Here is an 18,338-nt window from a genome sequence, read left to right as displayed (position 1 = left end):
ATTTCTCTTTTTAAAAAAAAAAAAAATGTTTATTTATTGATTTTAGTGAGAAAGGAAGGGGGGGGGGGAGCGAAACATCAATCTGTTCCTGTATGTGCCCAAACCGGGGATTGAACCGGCAACCCTTGCGCTTCAGCGTGATGCTCTAAGTCTAACCAACTGAGCTATCCAACCAGGGCACAATTCCTCTCTATTATAACTTTTAACTCTAAATGTGTTGCATTCTTCTTGGAATCTAACTAATTGCATTTTTGTGAGAGGTTATGGACTTGGAATGATGGTTAATCCTTTTGTTCAGTTAATTCTGTGTGTAGTATAATCAACTTCATCAGCAGACTGCTGTTGATTGGATGCTGGGTAGTAAAACACCTCCTATTTTTTCAAATAAATTTGATGTTAGATTCACATTCCAAAATGCCATTCTTATCAACTAATTGCTGTTATAATAGAAATTCCCACCACCCAGCTCTCCTATATAAATTTTAAGAAGATTTCCTTTTAGCTAAAGATGAATTAAAGCTCCAGTCTTCTTGAAGTGGCATTCCTAGGATTTGGATATTTCTCCCCCCTTTTACATAATCTGTACTCTTGGATTTTATACCTGGTTAATATATGATTTGTTGAATAATAGACTGTCAGGAATCATAGTGGCAGCAGAACATGGTTCAGAAACTGGTTCTCCTTTACTTTCTCACAAATCTATGTGCTCTGTTACTGCTGAAAACTGGCCCTGATTCTCTTTCACTAGAGATTTTTAAATGTGACAAGTTTTTTTATACTTTTAGCCACACACAGTTTATGAGGAAAATTGTTATTAAGAAATAGAACTTCTCCTGGCCACAGGGTGCACTCATCTAAACAGCTAGATTTGTAGTGGTATCATGAGCTAGAACTCAAAAGGAAAGACCAAAGTGTTATATTTAGAGCCCTCTGCACTCTGGCAGGGAAGGACTCGATTAAGCACAGAGAAGGTGTTTCCTCTAAATCTTCTTCCTGCAACTCAGCTACTACTTTCTCTTTCCCCACAGATGGAGTCTCCTGTCTCCACACCAGCAGTGCTGCCACTGCACCTTTTGGTGCCAGTGGTCAGTAATGACATCTCATCTCCCTGTGAGCAGATTATGGTTCGTACTCGATCAGTCGGGGTCAACACATGTGATGTGGCTCTAGCCACCGAACCGGAGTGCCTGGGCCCCTGTGAACCTGGGACAAGCGTCAACCTCGAGGGCATTGTATGGCAGGAAACAGAAGATGGTAAGTGCTACATGTGGCTTTCCCATCCCTTTTCAACCTGCTTCTGCCAGCAGGGGTTTATTGTTGTAAATAATACCAAGTATTTATTAGGGGTCTCAAGTGACCACAGTCTGCTGGTGATAGCTACCAGAGGATTACAGTAAACTCCTTAGTAAAAACTCCCAGCTTCTAGAGATTGCCAATGTTAATTATTTCCCCCTCATAGCTATTCAACAGTGTTGGCCTGGTATTTAAGTAGTCATTTGATAGGTACTGGCCAGGTAATTCAAACTATGTGTCTATACTTTCCACACCTTTCTCTATCATTTTATATGGGAGAATTCAAATAAAAGAACTTTTGGGTTAGGCTTGAAGAGAAAAAGTAATAAAAGGGCAGCTGTGGAGGTCAAGGAAATGAAAAACACTCTTAAATTGACTTAGTGTTGGCTCATTGAATGTGCAACTCTTGCCTTTTTTAACACCTGAAGGTGCAGCCAGCTCCTTCCCACTGGTTGCCTCACTGCCCAGCCACCCACGCCTCTTCATGCATCTGTCAGTACAGAGTTTATAGGCCTAGGCAACAGGGAAATGTTTACATGGTCTTGTTTTCAGGTATCCACTAAGCAGTTGGCTCACTGTAGGATGGTGCTGCCCAGGGCTACCATTCAGACTTCTTATATGTTCCATTTGCCCCTGAGAACAGAATCTCTTATGTTTTAGAAGTTCAGAAACCTGAAAAAAATAAAGAGTGCAAAGGGACTTACCAGGTATTTCAGATCCCTTCATACCGTCTGTGGCAATTTGATTTTAGCAAATACATTCTTTTTATTAAAAAATCCATGTCCTTTTCAAAGTATGTGTGGTTAGAAAGGTTGGGCCTCCCAGGGCTGGCATGTCCAGTGGCCAGCTGTGGAGAGCATCAGTTCAGGAGCTAACAACCCTTGCTAGAGTGGTATCCTAAGGAAGGGCTCCTTACACCTGGCCCAGCTGAGGCAAGTTTTACTGTCTGTGATCAGCACCAGCACAGTGGCTCATGTGCATTGGATAGGGTGGAGCTTCACAGTCAGCTGGCCTGGGTGCTGGATATCCTGCCCTGCTGGGCTAGATTCCACAGGGGGAAGGGAGAGAGGCTTGGATCATGGACATTTAAAGTGTGGGTCTCTGTGATACTATTGTTGGATTTGATCAAGGGGCTTAGCTACTTTCTGGGGGGGCCACAGTCAGCCGCAGGAGAGGGTTCTTAGTCTTCCTACATGAAACCAGGGTCTCACCAGCTAAAAGAACTTCTGCAGAGGGGACTGTCAGTCCCACTCGATCTTAATCTGCTGTTCACCTTATTGGGGAGAAATAAAATTTGAGTATCCAGCAGTGGCTGAGGGATTAGGCTCTGGAGTAGGGGCCACATTCCCTATACTGAGCTCCTGACCAAGAGACCCCTGAAGTAGGGGGTCCGGCTAACGTTGTATTCCCAACCTCAGCTGCCCTAACCCAACAAGCGTGCAACCTATAGAGGGAGTGGTTGGGTAAGGCCAGTCTGAGTCCACACTACAGTCTTTCTAAGAAGGCTCTGTGGGAAGACCAGGCAGCTACAAGAGAAGGTGGAGCAGCTGAAAAATGGAGGCAAATCTTACAGAGCGTGGGGCTTTTATGGAGCTGCTGTCATCTCTAAGCAGGAAGGAGGAAGCTGATCTTTATACACAGGTTGGTCCCTCCCACACTACCCAGGCACAGAAAACACAGATACAAACAGCAAAAAGAGCTGTAAGCTGCAAACAGGTAGCCCACAGTGGGTTACAAACAACAGCTGATATCAACCTAAGAAGATCTAAAACCAACACAACTGGTAGTGGGTGGCAGACAGCACCAACCCTAGACTCAGCTAGCTACACAAGCAGCATGCCCAAAGGAGGAGTCTAGCAGGTACCAGACACTGTGGAGAATAAATATGCCCAACAGGACAGACATTGCACAGCATATAATACACATGATCAAGGTTGACCCGTAGAGTCAGCCAGCCTGAAGGAATAACCATACCCACAAAAGGACCAACTGTATTCAATATTCATATACAACAGGAGGGAAAATAGTACCCTCAAGAAGCAGTCCTAGAACAAGGAAAACAGGTGGCCTGGAAGTCAGTACCACCAAGCCCATCTTTCTCATAAAGACACCACAGAAATTTCAAAATCAGACAGCGCTAACTAATACACAGACAAAATGGGCAAAGAAATGCAACCCAAACGAATCAACAAGAGAAATCCCCAGAAAAAGAACTAAATGAAATGGAAATAACCAAACTACCAGATGGCAGAGTTTAAAATAATGATTTTTAGGATGCTCAAGGATCTTAGAGCAACAATGGATGGTAATAATGAACACCTCAATAAAGAGATTACAAGTATCAAAAAGGACATTGAAATCATATAAAAGAACCAGTCAGAAATGACAAATACAATATTAGAAATGAAGACTGCACTAGAAAGAATCAACAAACAGCAGGCTGGATGAAGCAGACGATCGAATCAGCGATTTAGAAGACAAAATAAACATAAGCATAGAAGTAGAACAGAAAAATGAAAAGAGGCACAAAAAGACTGAGGAAACTCTTAAGAGAGCTCTGTGACAACATGAAGAGAAATAACATCTGTATCATAGGGCTTCCTGAGGAGAAGAGAACAAACAAGGGATAAAGAACCTGTTTGAAGAAATCATAGCTAAAAATTTCCCTAAATTGGTGAAGGAAAATGTGATACAAGTTCAAGAAGCACAAAGAGTGCCATTAAAAAAGAACCCAAGGAGGCCTATACCAAGACACATCATAATTAAAATGCCAAAGTTAAGAGACAAAGAAAAAATACTAAAAGCTGCAAGAGAAAAGCAGTTAATTTTACCAAACATTCAAATAAGAACTAACACCTATTCTTCTCAAGCTATTTCAAAAAATTCAAGAGGAAGGAAGACTTCCAAGCTCCTTTTATGAGGCAAGCATTATCCTCATTCCAAAATCAGATAAAGACACTACAAAGAAAGAAAACTATAGGCCAATATCCCTGATGAACATAGATGCTAAAATTCTCAACAAAATATTAGCAAACCAGATCCAACAATGCATCAAAAAGATCATACATCATGATCAAGTGGGATTTATTCTGGAGAGGCAAGGATGGTACAATATTCGCAAGTCAATAAATGTGATCCATCACATAAACAAAAGGAAGGATAAAAATCACATAATTATATCAATAGATGCAGAAAAAGCATTTGATAAAATTCAGCACCCATTTATGATCAAAACTCTCAGCAAAGTGGGAATACAGGGAATATACCTCAACATAATAAAGGCCATCTATGACAAACCCACAGCCAACATCATATACTCAATGGGCAAAAATTAAAAGCAATCCCCTTAAGATCAGGAACAAGGCAGGGGTGCCCCCTTTCATCACTCTTATTCAACATAGTCCTGGAAGTCCTAGCCACAGCAATCAGACAAGAAGAAGAAATAAAAGGCATCCAAATTGGAAAAGAAGAAGTAAAACTATTATTATTTCCTGATGACATGATACGGTACATAGAAAACCCTAAAGTCTCAGTCAAAAAACTACTAGACCTGATAAATGAATTCAGCAAGGTGACAGGATATAAAATTAGTATTCAGAAATCATTGGCATTTTACACACCAACAATAAACTGTTTGAAAGAGAAATTAAGGAAACAATCCCCTTCACTATTGCAACAACAACAAAAAGTACCTAGGAGTAAATTTAACCAAGGAGGTAAAAGACTTGTACTCAGAAAATTATAAGACATTGAAAAAAGAGATCAAGAAAGATACAAACAAGTGGAAGCATACACCGTGTTCATGGATAGGAAGAATAAACATCATTAAAATGTCTATATTACTCAATTCAATTCCTATTAAAATACTAATGGCATACTTAAGCTCTAGAACAAATATGCCAAAAATTTATATGGAACCAAAAAGAACACATATAGGCTCAGCAGTCTTGAAAATGAAGAATAAAGTGGCAGGTATCACACTTTCTGATATCAAATTATACTACAAGGCCATTGTACTCAAAACAGCTTGGTACTGGCATAAGAGCAGCCATATAGATCAATGGAACAGAACAGAGAACCCAGAAATAAACCCACGCCTTTATGGTCAATTGATATTTGACAAAGGAGGTAAGAGCATACAATGGAGTAAAGATAGTCTCTTTAATAAATAGTGTTGAGAAAACTGGACAGGTACCTGCAAAGAAATGAAACGAAACCACCAACTTACACCATTCACAAAAATAAACTCAAAATGAATAAAATACTTAAATGTTAGTCGCAAAACCATAAACATCTTGGAAGAAAACATAGGCAGTAAACTCTCCATTATCTCATAGCAATATTTTTGCCTATTTATCTCCACAAGCAAGTGAAATAAAGGACAAAATAAACAAATGGGAGTAGATCAAACTAAAAGCTTTTGCATAGCAAAAGAGACCATTAACAAAATAAAAAACAACTCATACAATGGGAGAACATATTCACTAATATGTCTGATAAGGCATTAATAACCAAAATTTATAAAGAACTTCTAAAACTCAACACCAGGAAGGTAAACAATTCAATTTAAAAATGTACAAAAGAACTGAATAGACACTTCTCCAAAGAGGACATACAGTTGGCCAATAGGCAGATGAAAAATGTTCAACGTCATTAATCATCAGGGAAATGCAAATTAAAACCACAATGAGATATCACCTCACACCTGTCAGAATGGTGCTCATTAACAAATTAACACACAATAAGTGCTGATGAGGATGTAATGAAAAGGAAACCCTCCTGCACTGCTGATGGTAATGTAGACTGGTGCAGCCGCTGTGGAAAACAGTATGGCATTTCCTCAAAAAATTAAAAATGGAACTGCCTTTTGCCCAGCTATCCCACTTTTAGGAATATATCCTAAGAATACCAAATCACTGAATCAAAAGAAAATATGCACCCCCATGTTTATTGCAGCATTGTTTACAATAGCCAAGATCTGAAAACAACCCAGGTGTCTGTTAGTGGACGAGTAGATTTAAAAGCTGTGGCACATATACACAATGGAATACTATGCAGCTGTGAAAAAGAAGGAAATCTTACCTTTGGGATGGCATGGATGGACCTGGAGATTATTATGCTAAGTGAAATAAGCTAGGCAGAGAAAGAAAAAAAATCATATGATCTCACTTATATGTGGAATCTAATGATCAAAGTGAACTGAGGAACAGAATAGAGGTAGAGGCAAGGTCGCAGGGAGTGAGGGAAGGGAGATGAGGGGATGGGATCAGAAAAGGTAAAAGGATTAGTGAAATTATATATATATACATAACACATAGATACAGATAACAGGACAGCAAATCCCAGGGGGAATGGGAGAGGGAGTTAGGGGGAGGGGGGCAAAGAGAGCATAATGGGGGACATAGGGGTGAGGTGAGGGTGTTATATTGAGTGGACACTCGAATATATGTTAACACAATAAATTAAAATTAATAAAAATGTTTTAAAAAGAAAGGCTGGGCCTCAGAGTCCCCCGGGTCTCTGCATCAGTAACCAGACTTTCAAAGTGCCCCCACTCTGAGGAGCTCAGAGGCCCAGAGGAGCATAGCTCATTATCTCTGATTATCATAAGCTATCTTGTCTGGCTGCCTGTGGAAATTCAGGCATTTCATTCTGGTCATTCTGATAAAAGTCTGTTTCTCTGAATATTTTGTTATGATTCAGTATTTATTTAAAGTCTACCATGCAGTTAGCAATGATATGATATAGGTTAAGAATTCTGTGTTCTTGGATCTCTCATTATTAGTAATATAGTAAAGCTTCAGCTTTAAGAATAACCTTGTTGTTGAGGTTTTATTGTGAGCCTAAGACTTAACAAAAAAAATTCTATTGTGTTAGAAACTGATGCAGAGTCACTAGACAGAGAGCTTTACCCTCGATCTTGACTCGGGATGTGTGTATAAAATATACAGTCTAGAAATCACAAGTGGCTGTCTCTGATTTTTTAAATGTCATCTGCCTATGGCCAAATGTCTCAACAGCCACAATGTCTGTTGGAATGACCAACGTATCCAGACCACAACTCTTGCCACCAAGCAACCTTTGGGGGGACTGTTGCTTCAATCTATTGAAGATAGAAGACATCAGTTTCTGCCTATTTAGTCTATCCATCTTTATGATGGTGACTTTTCTCCAAGGGCGAGATGCTTTTTGTGAATGTGAACCTGATGAAAACTTTGCAGGAGAGTAAGGCTCACCTTTTATGCTCCTGAGACTAGCAGATACCTTTTTATCTGAGGATCCCTGTTCTCCCAGGAAGATGTTAGCATAGAATTTTTTTAAATAAATTAGTTGCTCTGGAAGATTCTCTGGTTATCACTTGCAGCCTATTATCAAGTTCCCCTGTTAAACATTCTCCCATCCAAGTACTAACCAGGCCTGACCCTGCTTAGCTTCCAAGATCAGGTGCGTTCAGGGTGGTATGGCCATAGACGCTTGACTCCCCTGTTAAACATTCTCAGTGCATTCTGTACTTTATTTCACAGCTCTCATCTCAATTTTGTGTGTATAGATGCTTCTCAAATTACAATGGGGTTACATCTTGATTAACCCATCTTAAGTTGAAAATACCTTTAAGTGGAAATTGCATTTAACACTTACCCTACCAAACGTCACAGTGTAGCATAGCCTACCTTAAGCATGCTCAAAACACTTACATTAGCTACAGTTGGGCAAATCATCTTGCTGCTGTTTCCCAGCCTCACAAAAGAGGCTGTATGGTTTCTACTGAATGCATATGGCTTTCACACTCAGAAAGCCGAGAAATCTTAAGTGAGACCGTTGTTCATCAGGAACCATCTGTAATTGTATTTTTTTTTATCAATGTGTACTTCTATTTTAGAAATTCTATGAGCCCAGGGACTCTGTTTTGTTCACCACTGTATCCCTAACACTTAACACTTCAAAAATATTTATTTGAATGAATGAATGCTTGCATCTATGTCATTGTCATTTCTGGATCTATGTTAATGTATACTTGGAAGATACGATAATATTGTTTGAACTTAGAAGCCATGTCAAATACTTTCAAGAATTCTTCACCTTCTCTGAAATTCAGAATAAAAACTACTTACACCAGATTTGAGGTCACTCTCATTTATTTAAATTTTTTTAAAATTAAATCCTACCTTTCAAATGGAATTTATTGAATTCAGTTGGTTAACATAATTATACAGGTTTCAGGTGCCCAGTTCTGTAGTTCTCCTACATTTATTTATTTATTTATTTATTTATTTATTTATTTATTTATTTATTTATTTATTTTAAGTGAGAGGAGGGGAGATAGTGAGACAAACTCCTGCATGCACCCAGACCGGGATCCACCTGGCAACCCCCATCTGAGGCTGATGCACTGACCACCAGGGGCCAATGTTTGAATCTGCCAAGCTATTCCCAGCACTGAGGCCAATGCTCAAACAAACCGAGCTATCCTCAGTGCCTGGGACTGACATGCGAACCACTCAAGCCACTGGCTGCGAGAGGGGAAGAGAGAGAAAGGGAAAGAGAGAGGGAGAAGGAAGAGGGAGGGGAAGCAGATGGTTGCTTCTCATGTGTGCCCTGACCAGGGATCAAATGCGGGATGTCTGTCTGCACGCCAGGCCAAAATTCTGTCCACTGAGCCAACTGGCCAAGGCTCTAGTTCTCCTACTTTTAATATCGTATTCTTCCCCACTTACTATATTGTCTCAGGGTTTAGTACTTTTTTTCTTTCTTTTTATCAGCCCAAGGGAAAGAGAACTATTTTGCAATTACATATTCTATTTCGCTTCCTGGCCATTCCAGAGGGCATTCAACTGAGCTGTCAGTTGGCAATAGTCTGACTGGAGATCAGAGTTGATTCGTTTTCCTTTTCATCTTTAGGGAACAGAAATTTCCTGCAAAGGTCATTCTCTGTAAGCTCTGCTAGTGTACTGAGTCAGTGCACAAGTTAATCATAAGAACTATAGACAGATACTTAAAAAAAATACTTCTAGCCTTCTAGGCTTTTCGTTTGCTACCTCTTTTCCCAGCAAACTACTATCTTCAAATGGAAAAACCCTTACAGCTTAGAGGGAAGCTGTGAATGCTTGGCCTCTGAGGGGAACAGAGGACGTTCAGGTCCTATGGAACTGAGCCACCTTGCTGAGAACAGGTGTAGGGATCATGTCCTCAATTCTTCCTTGTTTCTTTGCTTATCTGTACTGCAGTGTTGCTTCTTTTTTCTCCACCTCTCACTGTAAATTTTGCCTTGGAGGAATTATAAAATTCCTGCAGATCCCGTCTCTTTTTAGACTGCTCATGATTCAGCCAGCACTGCAAAGATCCTCGACTAGGCTCAACCATAGGACTATTTAAGAAGTCTCAAGTGTAACCTGGAAGTATTTAATTGGCTCTTTTTTCTTTAGCACTTATGCAGAAATCTGATGCCACCTGATTTCTTTGTCCCACCTAACTTCAAATCAAAATAACAGGTCCCAAGTCTGTTTCTGGTTCACAAGGCTTACCTTAACCCAGGATCCTGGAAAGAATGTACAAGAAGCCTTAAGGCAGACCATATATTTTGCTGAGGCAGAATTGCTTACTAGCTTCTATGGTGTTTTAAAGAAAGGCAAGCTGACTTTAAGAATTCCAGACTGACCAGGTGTTGGCACAATGGATAGAGCATCAGACTGGGACTCAGAGGACCCAGGTTCAAAACCTCGAGGTCATCGACTTGAGCGTAGGATCATAGACAGGACCGCATGGTTACTGGCTTGAGCCCAAGGTCGCTGGCTTGAGTCCAAAGTCGCTAGTTTGAGCAAGGGGTCACTCGCTGTACTAGAGCCCTCTGGTCAATGCGCATATGAGAAAGCAATCAGTGAACAACTAAGGTGCTGCAACAAAAAATTGATGCTTCTCATCTCTCTCCCTTCCTGCCTGTCTGTCTCCCTCACTTAAAAAAAAAAGAATTCCAGCCTGACCAGGCAGTAGTGCAGTGGATTGAGAGTCAGACTGGGACGTGGAGGATCCAGGTTTGAGACCCCAAGGTTGCTGGCTTGAGCACAGGCTCACCTGGTTTGAGCCCAAGGTCACTGGCTTGAGCAAAGGGTCACTTGGTGTGCTATAGACCCCAGTCAACACACATATGAGAAAGCAGTCAATGAACAACTAAGGTGCTGCAATGAAGAATTGATGTTTCTCATCTCTCCCTTCCTGTCTGTCTGTCCCTATCTATCCCTCTCTCTCTCTGTCTCTGTCACAAAAATAAATAAATAAAATAAAATTAATTAAAAAAAAGAATTCCAGGGGATGCTATAGGTTTTCCTTTTTATGGAATTTTTTTTCTTTTATATATTTCTGAAGTGAGAAGCAGGGAGTCAGCGAGACAGACTCCCGCATGCGCCCGACAGGGATCCACCCAGCATGCCCATAAGGGGACAATGCTCTGCCCATCTGGGGTGTTGCTCCATTGCAACTGGAGCCACTCTAGTGCCTGAGGCGGAGGCCATGGAGCCATCCTCAGCATTTGGGCCAACTTTACTCCAATGGAGCCTTGGCTGCAGGAGGGGAAGAGAGAGAGAGAAAGGAGAGGGGGAAGGGTGGAGAAGCAGATGGGAGCTTCTCTTGTGTGCCCTTGCCAGGAATCAAACCCGGGACTTCTACATGCCAGGCCGACACTCTACCGCTATGCCAACCAGTCAGGGCTGGTTTTCCTTTTTAGACCACAACACTAAGTGAGAGGCCATCACCAGTAGTGTATTTTACTTTGGCAGATGTGCTTTCTAGAAGAATTTGTTCTATAGTGCAAAGAGTGCTGAAGTGAAAATCAGAAGCCCTCTGCCACTATCATTGTGTGACCTTCAGCAAGTTTCTTAACTTATTAGACCTTAGTTACCTCATCTCTTGATCTAGTGACCAATAAGGACCTGTCCAGCTTTTAAATGATAAGAACCTGTGGCTTAACCCTAGGAATCAGTATGAATCCAGTACTAATTGACTGTGGCATCTTGAAAATGAAGTTTTATATACCAGTCATGAGAATGAAAACTGAAAAACATTAACACCAATGAAATTTCATTATATACTTGTTATATAGATATATTTTATCAGAAAAATGAACCTCAAATTGAGGAAATCTTTACCTTCCATTTTTCAACTCCTGATTCTGGCAAGACAAGTGAAAGAATTTATAAAACCCAGCTGTTGTCAGCTGACATAAGCTGAGCTCACAATACTGCATAGCAGTCCCTTCATCTCCCTATTACATTCACATTCCCCAATGCTTATTTCATTGTCAAGATTGTTAGCCCAATTCATTCTCTTTATACTCATAAACTAAGATCAAAGATACATCCCCCAACCTCCCTCCTTTCTTTCTTATAATGCATTTTACTTACCCTGTTATTTTTCTCCTCTTATTCTGAAGATTCTGTAAGATTTTACCATGAATTTTATCTATTTTTTCTCCTTGTATTAACTCTTTCCGCTCTACAACACTTTCTTACAATGAAAATATTTTCCTTGTCCTCATCCTTGTTACCCCTTTGAACTACTGACTTCTCTCATTTTCTTCACTACTTATTCTTGCTGTTATCTCTTTCTGCTTGCTCATATAACCTCTTGCCATCAGATTTCTTCTGCCACCCTTTGACTGAAACATTTCTCATACCAGTGATCATCTATTTTCCAAAGGTCTTCTCTCAGTTCATCATGAACTTTCAGAGGCTCTACTATTTCTTTATTCTTGAAACTCTCCTCTCTTGCCTTTGTCATACTACACTTCCCTAAACCTCATTTCTTGAAATTCCAGATGAGTTTTAGGATGCTGAAATATGGTCAGTTCAGTCGTGTTGCCTCTAGGTGGGGCCTTGCGCAGCTGGTGCCCCATTCCCTTTCCCCTCAGACAAGCAGCCTATTCACAATATATTTTTCATTTACTACGTATGCCATAATGGGGAAAATTGAGGAAACATTGGGTTAAGAATGGTATTTGGCTGCTAGGAATGAAGATGAAGTAATAATGATTTTATTTTCTTTGTGCATAAATCATTACTTTATGTTCTACTAGAGATAAGTAAAAAGCAGTTCAATCAACAAATACAACTTTTTTTAAAGAAAGAACCAAAAGGCTGAGATAGTAGTGAGGTGTGGACTGACCAGGCGGTGGTACAGTGGATAGAGTATCCGACTGGGACACAGAGGACCCAGGTTTGAAACCTCAAGGTCACCGGCTTGAGTGAGGGCTCATCCAGCTATAACACAGACTCACCAACTTGAGCGTGGGATCATAGACATGACCCCATGGTCACAGGCTTAAGCCCAAAGGTCACTGGCTTAAGCCCAAGGTCACTGGCTTGAGCAAGGGGTCACTTGGTCTGCTGTAGCCCCCCTCCCATCAAGGCACATATGAGAAAGCAATCAATGAACAACTAAGGTGCCACAACAAAGAATTGATGCTTCTCATCTCTCTCCCTTCCTGTCTGTCTATTTGTCCCTATCTGTCTCTCTTTTTGTCTCTCTCTCTCTCTCTGTCTCTATCACATGAAAAATAAAGAATAGTGAGTTATGAGATTTGGGATGAAGAATGTTGCAGACTGGATCCAGTGGGAAACAGATTCTGAGGCAGAGTTGAGCATGCATGGTGTTTATTAAGGAGTACCTGGGATATGCACCCACTGGAAGGAGAAAGAGAAGCAGAATGGTCAGTCCTGTGGGACTGGAATGACCCTTCTGATTTCTCCCAAGTTGGGCTGAAATGGCCAGGCCTCTTTGTTCCTGCACTGATCAATTATTGGATGTGAACCGCATTTGGGAAAGTGGCTCTCTAAAGCTGAGACAGTCCCTGGAGGAGCTGACTTCTGAAGGATTTCAGCTGACAGCACTCCTAGCATCGGGGCAAATCCTTCCTTGAAGAGAGTCTGAGTGGAGTGGTACACACAGGGAAATCCACCTCAGGAGATATACACATCTACTTTAAACACAATGGTCAGAAAACTCTCTCTGACATTTAAGCTAAGGCCTGGACAATAAGAATGAGCTAGCAAGGCAAAGAAAAAATGTATATTATATATGCAAAGGTCCTGAGGTAAGAAAGAATTTAGTACTGATACCTCTGATATGAGCCACTTGGCACATTCTAGGCATCAAGTTAATATTCTTTTTCCTTCCTGGGTTCTGTCTTTTCTGGTTTCCTGATAACTAACTGCATTTTTTCTCAGACTGCTGTACATGTCCAGTGGTGTGCTAAAGTTGTGTTGTACAGGCTCTAGAGAGTCAGTTGTTAAATATTCAGCAGTTTTGGGAGCTGATTATTAAATAATTTGTACCTTGAAAGTTGTCTTAATCTGCTCGGGCTGCTATAACAAAATACTTTAAACTGGGCACTTTTTTTCCCCACTGATTTGAGAGAAAGAGAAAGAGAAAGGTTGGGAGGAGAAAGAGAAGCATCAATTCTATTGTTCTTAGTTTTTCCATTTAGTTATGCACTCACTGATTGCTTCTCCGATGTGCCCTGCCTGGGGATGGAACCCATGACCTCAGTGCACTTAGACAATGCTCTATCCACTGAACTACCCACCCAGGGCCTGGGCAACTTCTAAATAACAGAAATGTATTTCTCACAGTTATGGTACCAGCACAGTCCATTTCTAGTGAGATCCCTCTTCCAGGTTGCTTGACACTAACTTCTTGTATCCTCAGGACAGAAAGAGAACAGGCCTCTGTAGTCTCTTCAGGGCACTAATCTCATTCATAAAGCCCCACCCTCATGACCTAATCACCTCCTAAAGGCCTCAGCTCCTAATGCTATCACATCAGAATTAGGGTTTCAACATGAAAAATCTGGGGTATTACCATTGCTTGCTTCTAGGCCTTTTCAGGGGACAGAACTAGGAGTATGTGATGTTTAGAAAGGGGAATATAAGTCATGAATTCATATTGATACTTTCAATTTAAATTTAAGATGACAGGATTTTTACTTACTTTCCTCAGTTTTAGACTTGTACCTCTTCTCCTTTATTCTGAAAATCCCTAATGTTAATATTTGCTTTATTCTCAATATACATATATCAGTTCAAAATAATACTTATAATGCAGTTTAATTTTGTCGGTCTTCACAATTTTAGCTTATAAATGCAGAAGAAATTATAGAAGTAGAAAATTTATTATTTTTGAATCTTCACTGAAATATGAATGGAGGAAACAATTATTTATGTCATTAATGTAGGCTAAACCTCCTGTCAAATGTTGATGGGGAACTTTATATTGAATAGATGATCGATTGACATCACTAAAAGTGGGATATGACTCAGCCTTGCCTCTCCTGATGTAGTGCAACAGGAGACACCCAGCGGTGCCTACCAGGCAATCTTAAAAAAAAAAGAACCTAAACCTAAGCTTCTAGATCTGACTTTACCAAAATACAGAAGACAGAGGAGCAAGTTGAAGGCACAAGGAAGCAATTGCCCAAATTCAGGATGTGGGAGAATCTAAAGGATAAATGCCTCAGCGTCTTCAACAAATAAGCGGTATAAAAAAAGGGGGAAATAGAATTTTATATAATAAATGAGTCTTAAGAGAAAACTAAATGTGATATGTAAACCTCATTTATACCTTGAGTCAAACCAACTTTAAGACATTTTTAAAATAAGCTGGGAAATTGGAATGCCTCCTGAGTATCAGATGACATTAAAGAATAACTTGTTTATCTTATCAGGTTTATAATAACAATGTAGTCAGATTTAAAAAGTTCTTATCTCTTAGAGGTATATACTGACATATTTACAGACTTATGGATAACACGAAATTAAGTGTGGGATTTGCTTTAAAATATAAGAAAAAGTGTATGGGAAGGAAATAGAAGAAACAAAATGTTAGTAATTCTTGTAGATGGAAAGTGGGTCCATAGTCCATTATAGAGTTTTCTGATCTTTTGTAGAGAATAGTTTTTCAAATATTAAAATGGTAAGGAATGGCGAAGGGGACATGAGTGGGCATTCTAGGTAGAAAGTCTGAGTGATCAAAGATATGGGTAAGGAAGCCCATAGGAAATTCCAGGTATGGTTATGCATGGCATTCAGGATACAAGTGAAAGGACAGTGAGAGATACACTTAGAAATGGAGTGTAGAATCTGATCTTGCAGCCTTTCATACTAGACTTAAGAACTTGAATTTTATTCTACAGTCAGTGAAAACCTGTGAGGCTGTAGAGCAGAGAAAAAATAGACTTTGAAATTCACTCGAGATGCAGAATTGGGCAGTGTGGGCCAGATAGATGGCAGGGAAATAATGATTTGATGTAAGAGAATTCTGAAGGTAGGCAGTCTAGGGCTAGTATGATGGCTTCACAATGTAATCAATATTCCAGGTTCCTTAAAGTTAATTTGTTCTTGCAAAACTGCTAATACAGATCTAGCCATCACATTTACTTTCCAGGCTAGAGAATAGTAAAACAGTATTTGCCTCCCACCTAAAATTTGCCTTTGACAACCTTCCCAGAAGCCACACCCTAAGACTTCTGCCTCTAACTCATTGGCTACCCCTTCTGCAAGGAAGGCAAGAAAATGAAGCTTTTTTAGCTGCGTATGTTACTTCCCAACACAAAATAGAGGCTCATACTAAAGAAAAATAGGAAGCAAATGGCCACTTTTTTTCTGCATAAACTTCATAATCATAACTCCCAAAAGTTGTTACCTTGGCAGCCTTCTTTTAGTAAGTGAAATCTTACATATTCATGGCTTCAGCTGTCTCCCTTGTATGAACAATCTCCAAAACTTTGTCTCTAGACTTGACCTTTTGCCTAAACCATTTCATACTGCTGACTTGAATGTCGCCAGAAGCTGATTTCTTAACATTTTAAATGTCTAAAAAACAGTCATCTTTCTCCTGAAAATTTGGTTCTCTTTCCTTCTTCTGTTTCTCTTCATTATTACTACCTTCATCATCTCTATTACCTACCTGCCAGTTTTCTAGGCTCAAACCTCCCTAGTTATCTTTGACTCTTAATTTGTCATCTCTTGGTATAGTTTTCTAGTGGTTGCTCTAGGATTTATTTTACATATATGTATTTCACAGTCTACTTATGATTAGTATTTTTTTTATCACAAGCGGAATGTAATAATCTTAACACCATATAACCCTCCCTTCTTGATGTTTTAATTGTCTTACCCTCATTGCATGTTTTTATATGACCTATAGGCAATAAAGAAACAGGCAGTGTTTTTTAATGGTTGGAAATAGTTGGGGGGAAAATTCAAAAGAAGAATATTGTGTGAAATTGTCTAACCACTGTGCTGTATACCAGAAACCAACAGAAAATATTATAATATTGAAAGTAAACTTAAATGAAAAAAAATTTATTATTTTATTTATTTATTTATTTATTTTTTTGTATTTCTCTGAAGTTAGAAACAAGGAGGCAGTCAGACAGACTCCCGCATGCACCCGACCGGGATCCACCTGGCATGCCCACCAGGGGGCGATGCTCCACCCATCCGGGGCGTTGCTCTGTTGCAACCAGAGGCCTTCTAGCGCCTGAGGCAGAGGCCATGGAGCCATCCTCAGCTCCCAGGCCAACTTTGCCCCAATGGAGCCTCGGCTGCGGGAGGGGAAGAGAGACAGAGAGGAAGGAGAGGGGGAGGGGTGGAGAAGCAGATGGGCGCTTCTCCTGTGTGCCCTGGCTGGGAATCGAACCCGGGACTCCTGCACGCCAGGCCGATGCTCTACCACTGAGCCAACCAGCCAGGGCTGAAAAAAATTTTAAAAAGAATATTGTGTGCCTGACCAGGCAGTGTGGTACAATGGATAGAGTGTCAGACTGGGACCTGGAGGACCCAGGTTTGAAACCCCAAGGTCGCCAGCTTGAGCGCGGACTCATCTGGTTTGAGCACGGCTCATCAGCTTGAGCCCAAGGTTGCTGGCTCTAGCAAGGGGTCGTTCGGTCTGCTGTAGCCCCCCCTCCCCCCCAGTCAAGGCACATATAAGAAAGCAATCAATGAACAACTAAGATGCCGCAACAAAGAATTGATGCTTCTCATTTCTCTCCCTTCCTGTCTGTCCCTATCTGTCCCTCTCTCTGTCTCTCTCTTTCTCTGTCACCAAAAATAAAAAAGTTAAATTAAAAAAAAAAGAATATTGTGTGAGGTGAACATTATATGAAATCCAGATTTTAATGTCCATACATAAAATTTTATTGGAATTTAATTACATTCATTTCATGTATTTTCAGTCACTTTTGCACTAAAGTGACAGAGTAGACAGAGACCAGATGACTTACAAAGCAGAAATATCTACTGTGTGGTCTTTTACTAAAAAACTTTGGGAACACCTGGTCTTATATATTATATCTAATACATCAAAAATGCCATCAGACAACTTTTAAATTCTTTTCCTTTTGATCACATATACCATATTTGGGCCCTGGCCGGTTGGCTCAGCGGTACAGTGTCGGCCTGGCATGCGGGAGTCCCGGGTTCGATTCCCGGCCAGGGCACACAGGAGAGGCGCCCATTTGCTTCTCCACCCCACCCCCTCTCCTTCCTCTCTGTCTCTCTCTTCCCTTCCTGCAGCGAAGCTCCATTGGAGCAAAGATGGCCCGGGCGCTGGGGATGGCTCTCCCAGCCTGACCTGTGGTGGCGCAGTGGAGAAAGTGTCCACCTGGAATGCTGAGGTTGCCGGTTCAAAACCTCAGCAACCGGGCTTGCCTGGTCAAGACCCATATGAAAAGCAACTACTATGAGTTGATACTTCCTGCTCCTCTCCCCCTTCTCTCCCTTCCTGTCTCTTCTCTCTCTAAAATAAATAAATAATTTTTTTAAAAAAAGAAATACACTCTCCAAAATGGTAATCTCGTTACATGTGTTATCAACCACCTGAAATGTGGCACGTGGAACTGAGGGATTGAATTTTAAATTTTATTTAAGGCCCTGGCTGGTTGGCTCGGTGATAGTGTCAGCCCAGTGTGTGGATGTCCCAGGTTTGATTCCCAGTCAGGGCACACAGGAGAAGCGCCCATCTGCTTCTCCACCCACCCCCTCTCACTTCTCTCTCTC

The 18,338-nt window shown here is 40.7% G+C and overlaps 1 protein-coding gene across 3 annotated transcripts in view; it reads left to right on the top strand.

Moving 5' to 3' along the window:
• ZNF609 (zinc finger protein 609) overlaps positions 1–18,338 on the top strand; it is a 279,517-nt gene that overhangs the window by 202,766 nt on the left and 58,413 nt on the right. For all 3 annotated transcript variants that reach the window (XM_066344156.1, XM_066344154.1, XM_066344155.1), the window contains one exon: positions 1,029–1,254. In XM_066344156.1, the coding sequence (XP_066200253.1) occupies positions 1,029–1,254 (226 nt within the window). The remainder of the gene's footprint in view (positions 1–1,028; positions 1,255–18,338) is intronic.

The sequence above is a fragment of the Saccopteryx leptura genome, chromosome 6, assembly GCF_036850995.1.
Source record: "Saccopteryx leptura isolate mSacLep1 chromosome 6, mSacLep1_pri_phased_curated, whole genome shotgun sequence".
NCBI lineage: Eukaryota > Metazoa > Chordata > Mammalia > Chiroptera > Emballonuridae > Saccopteryx > Saccopteryx leptura.
Note: the sequence above shows the minus strand (reverse complement) of the source record. Positions and strands in the feature narration are given on the sequence as shown.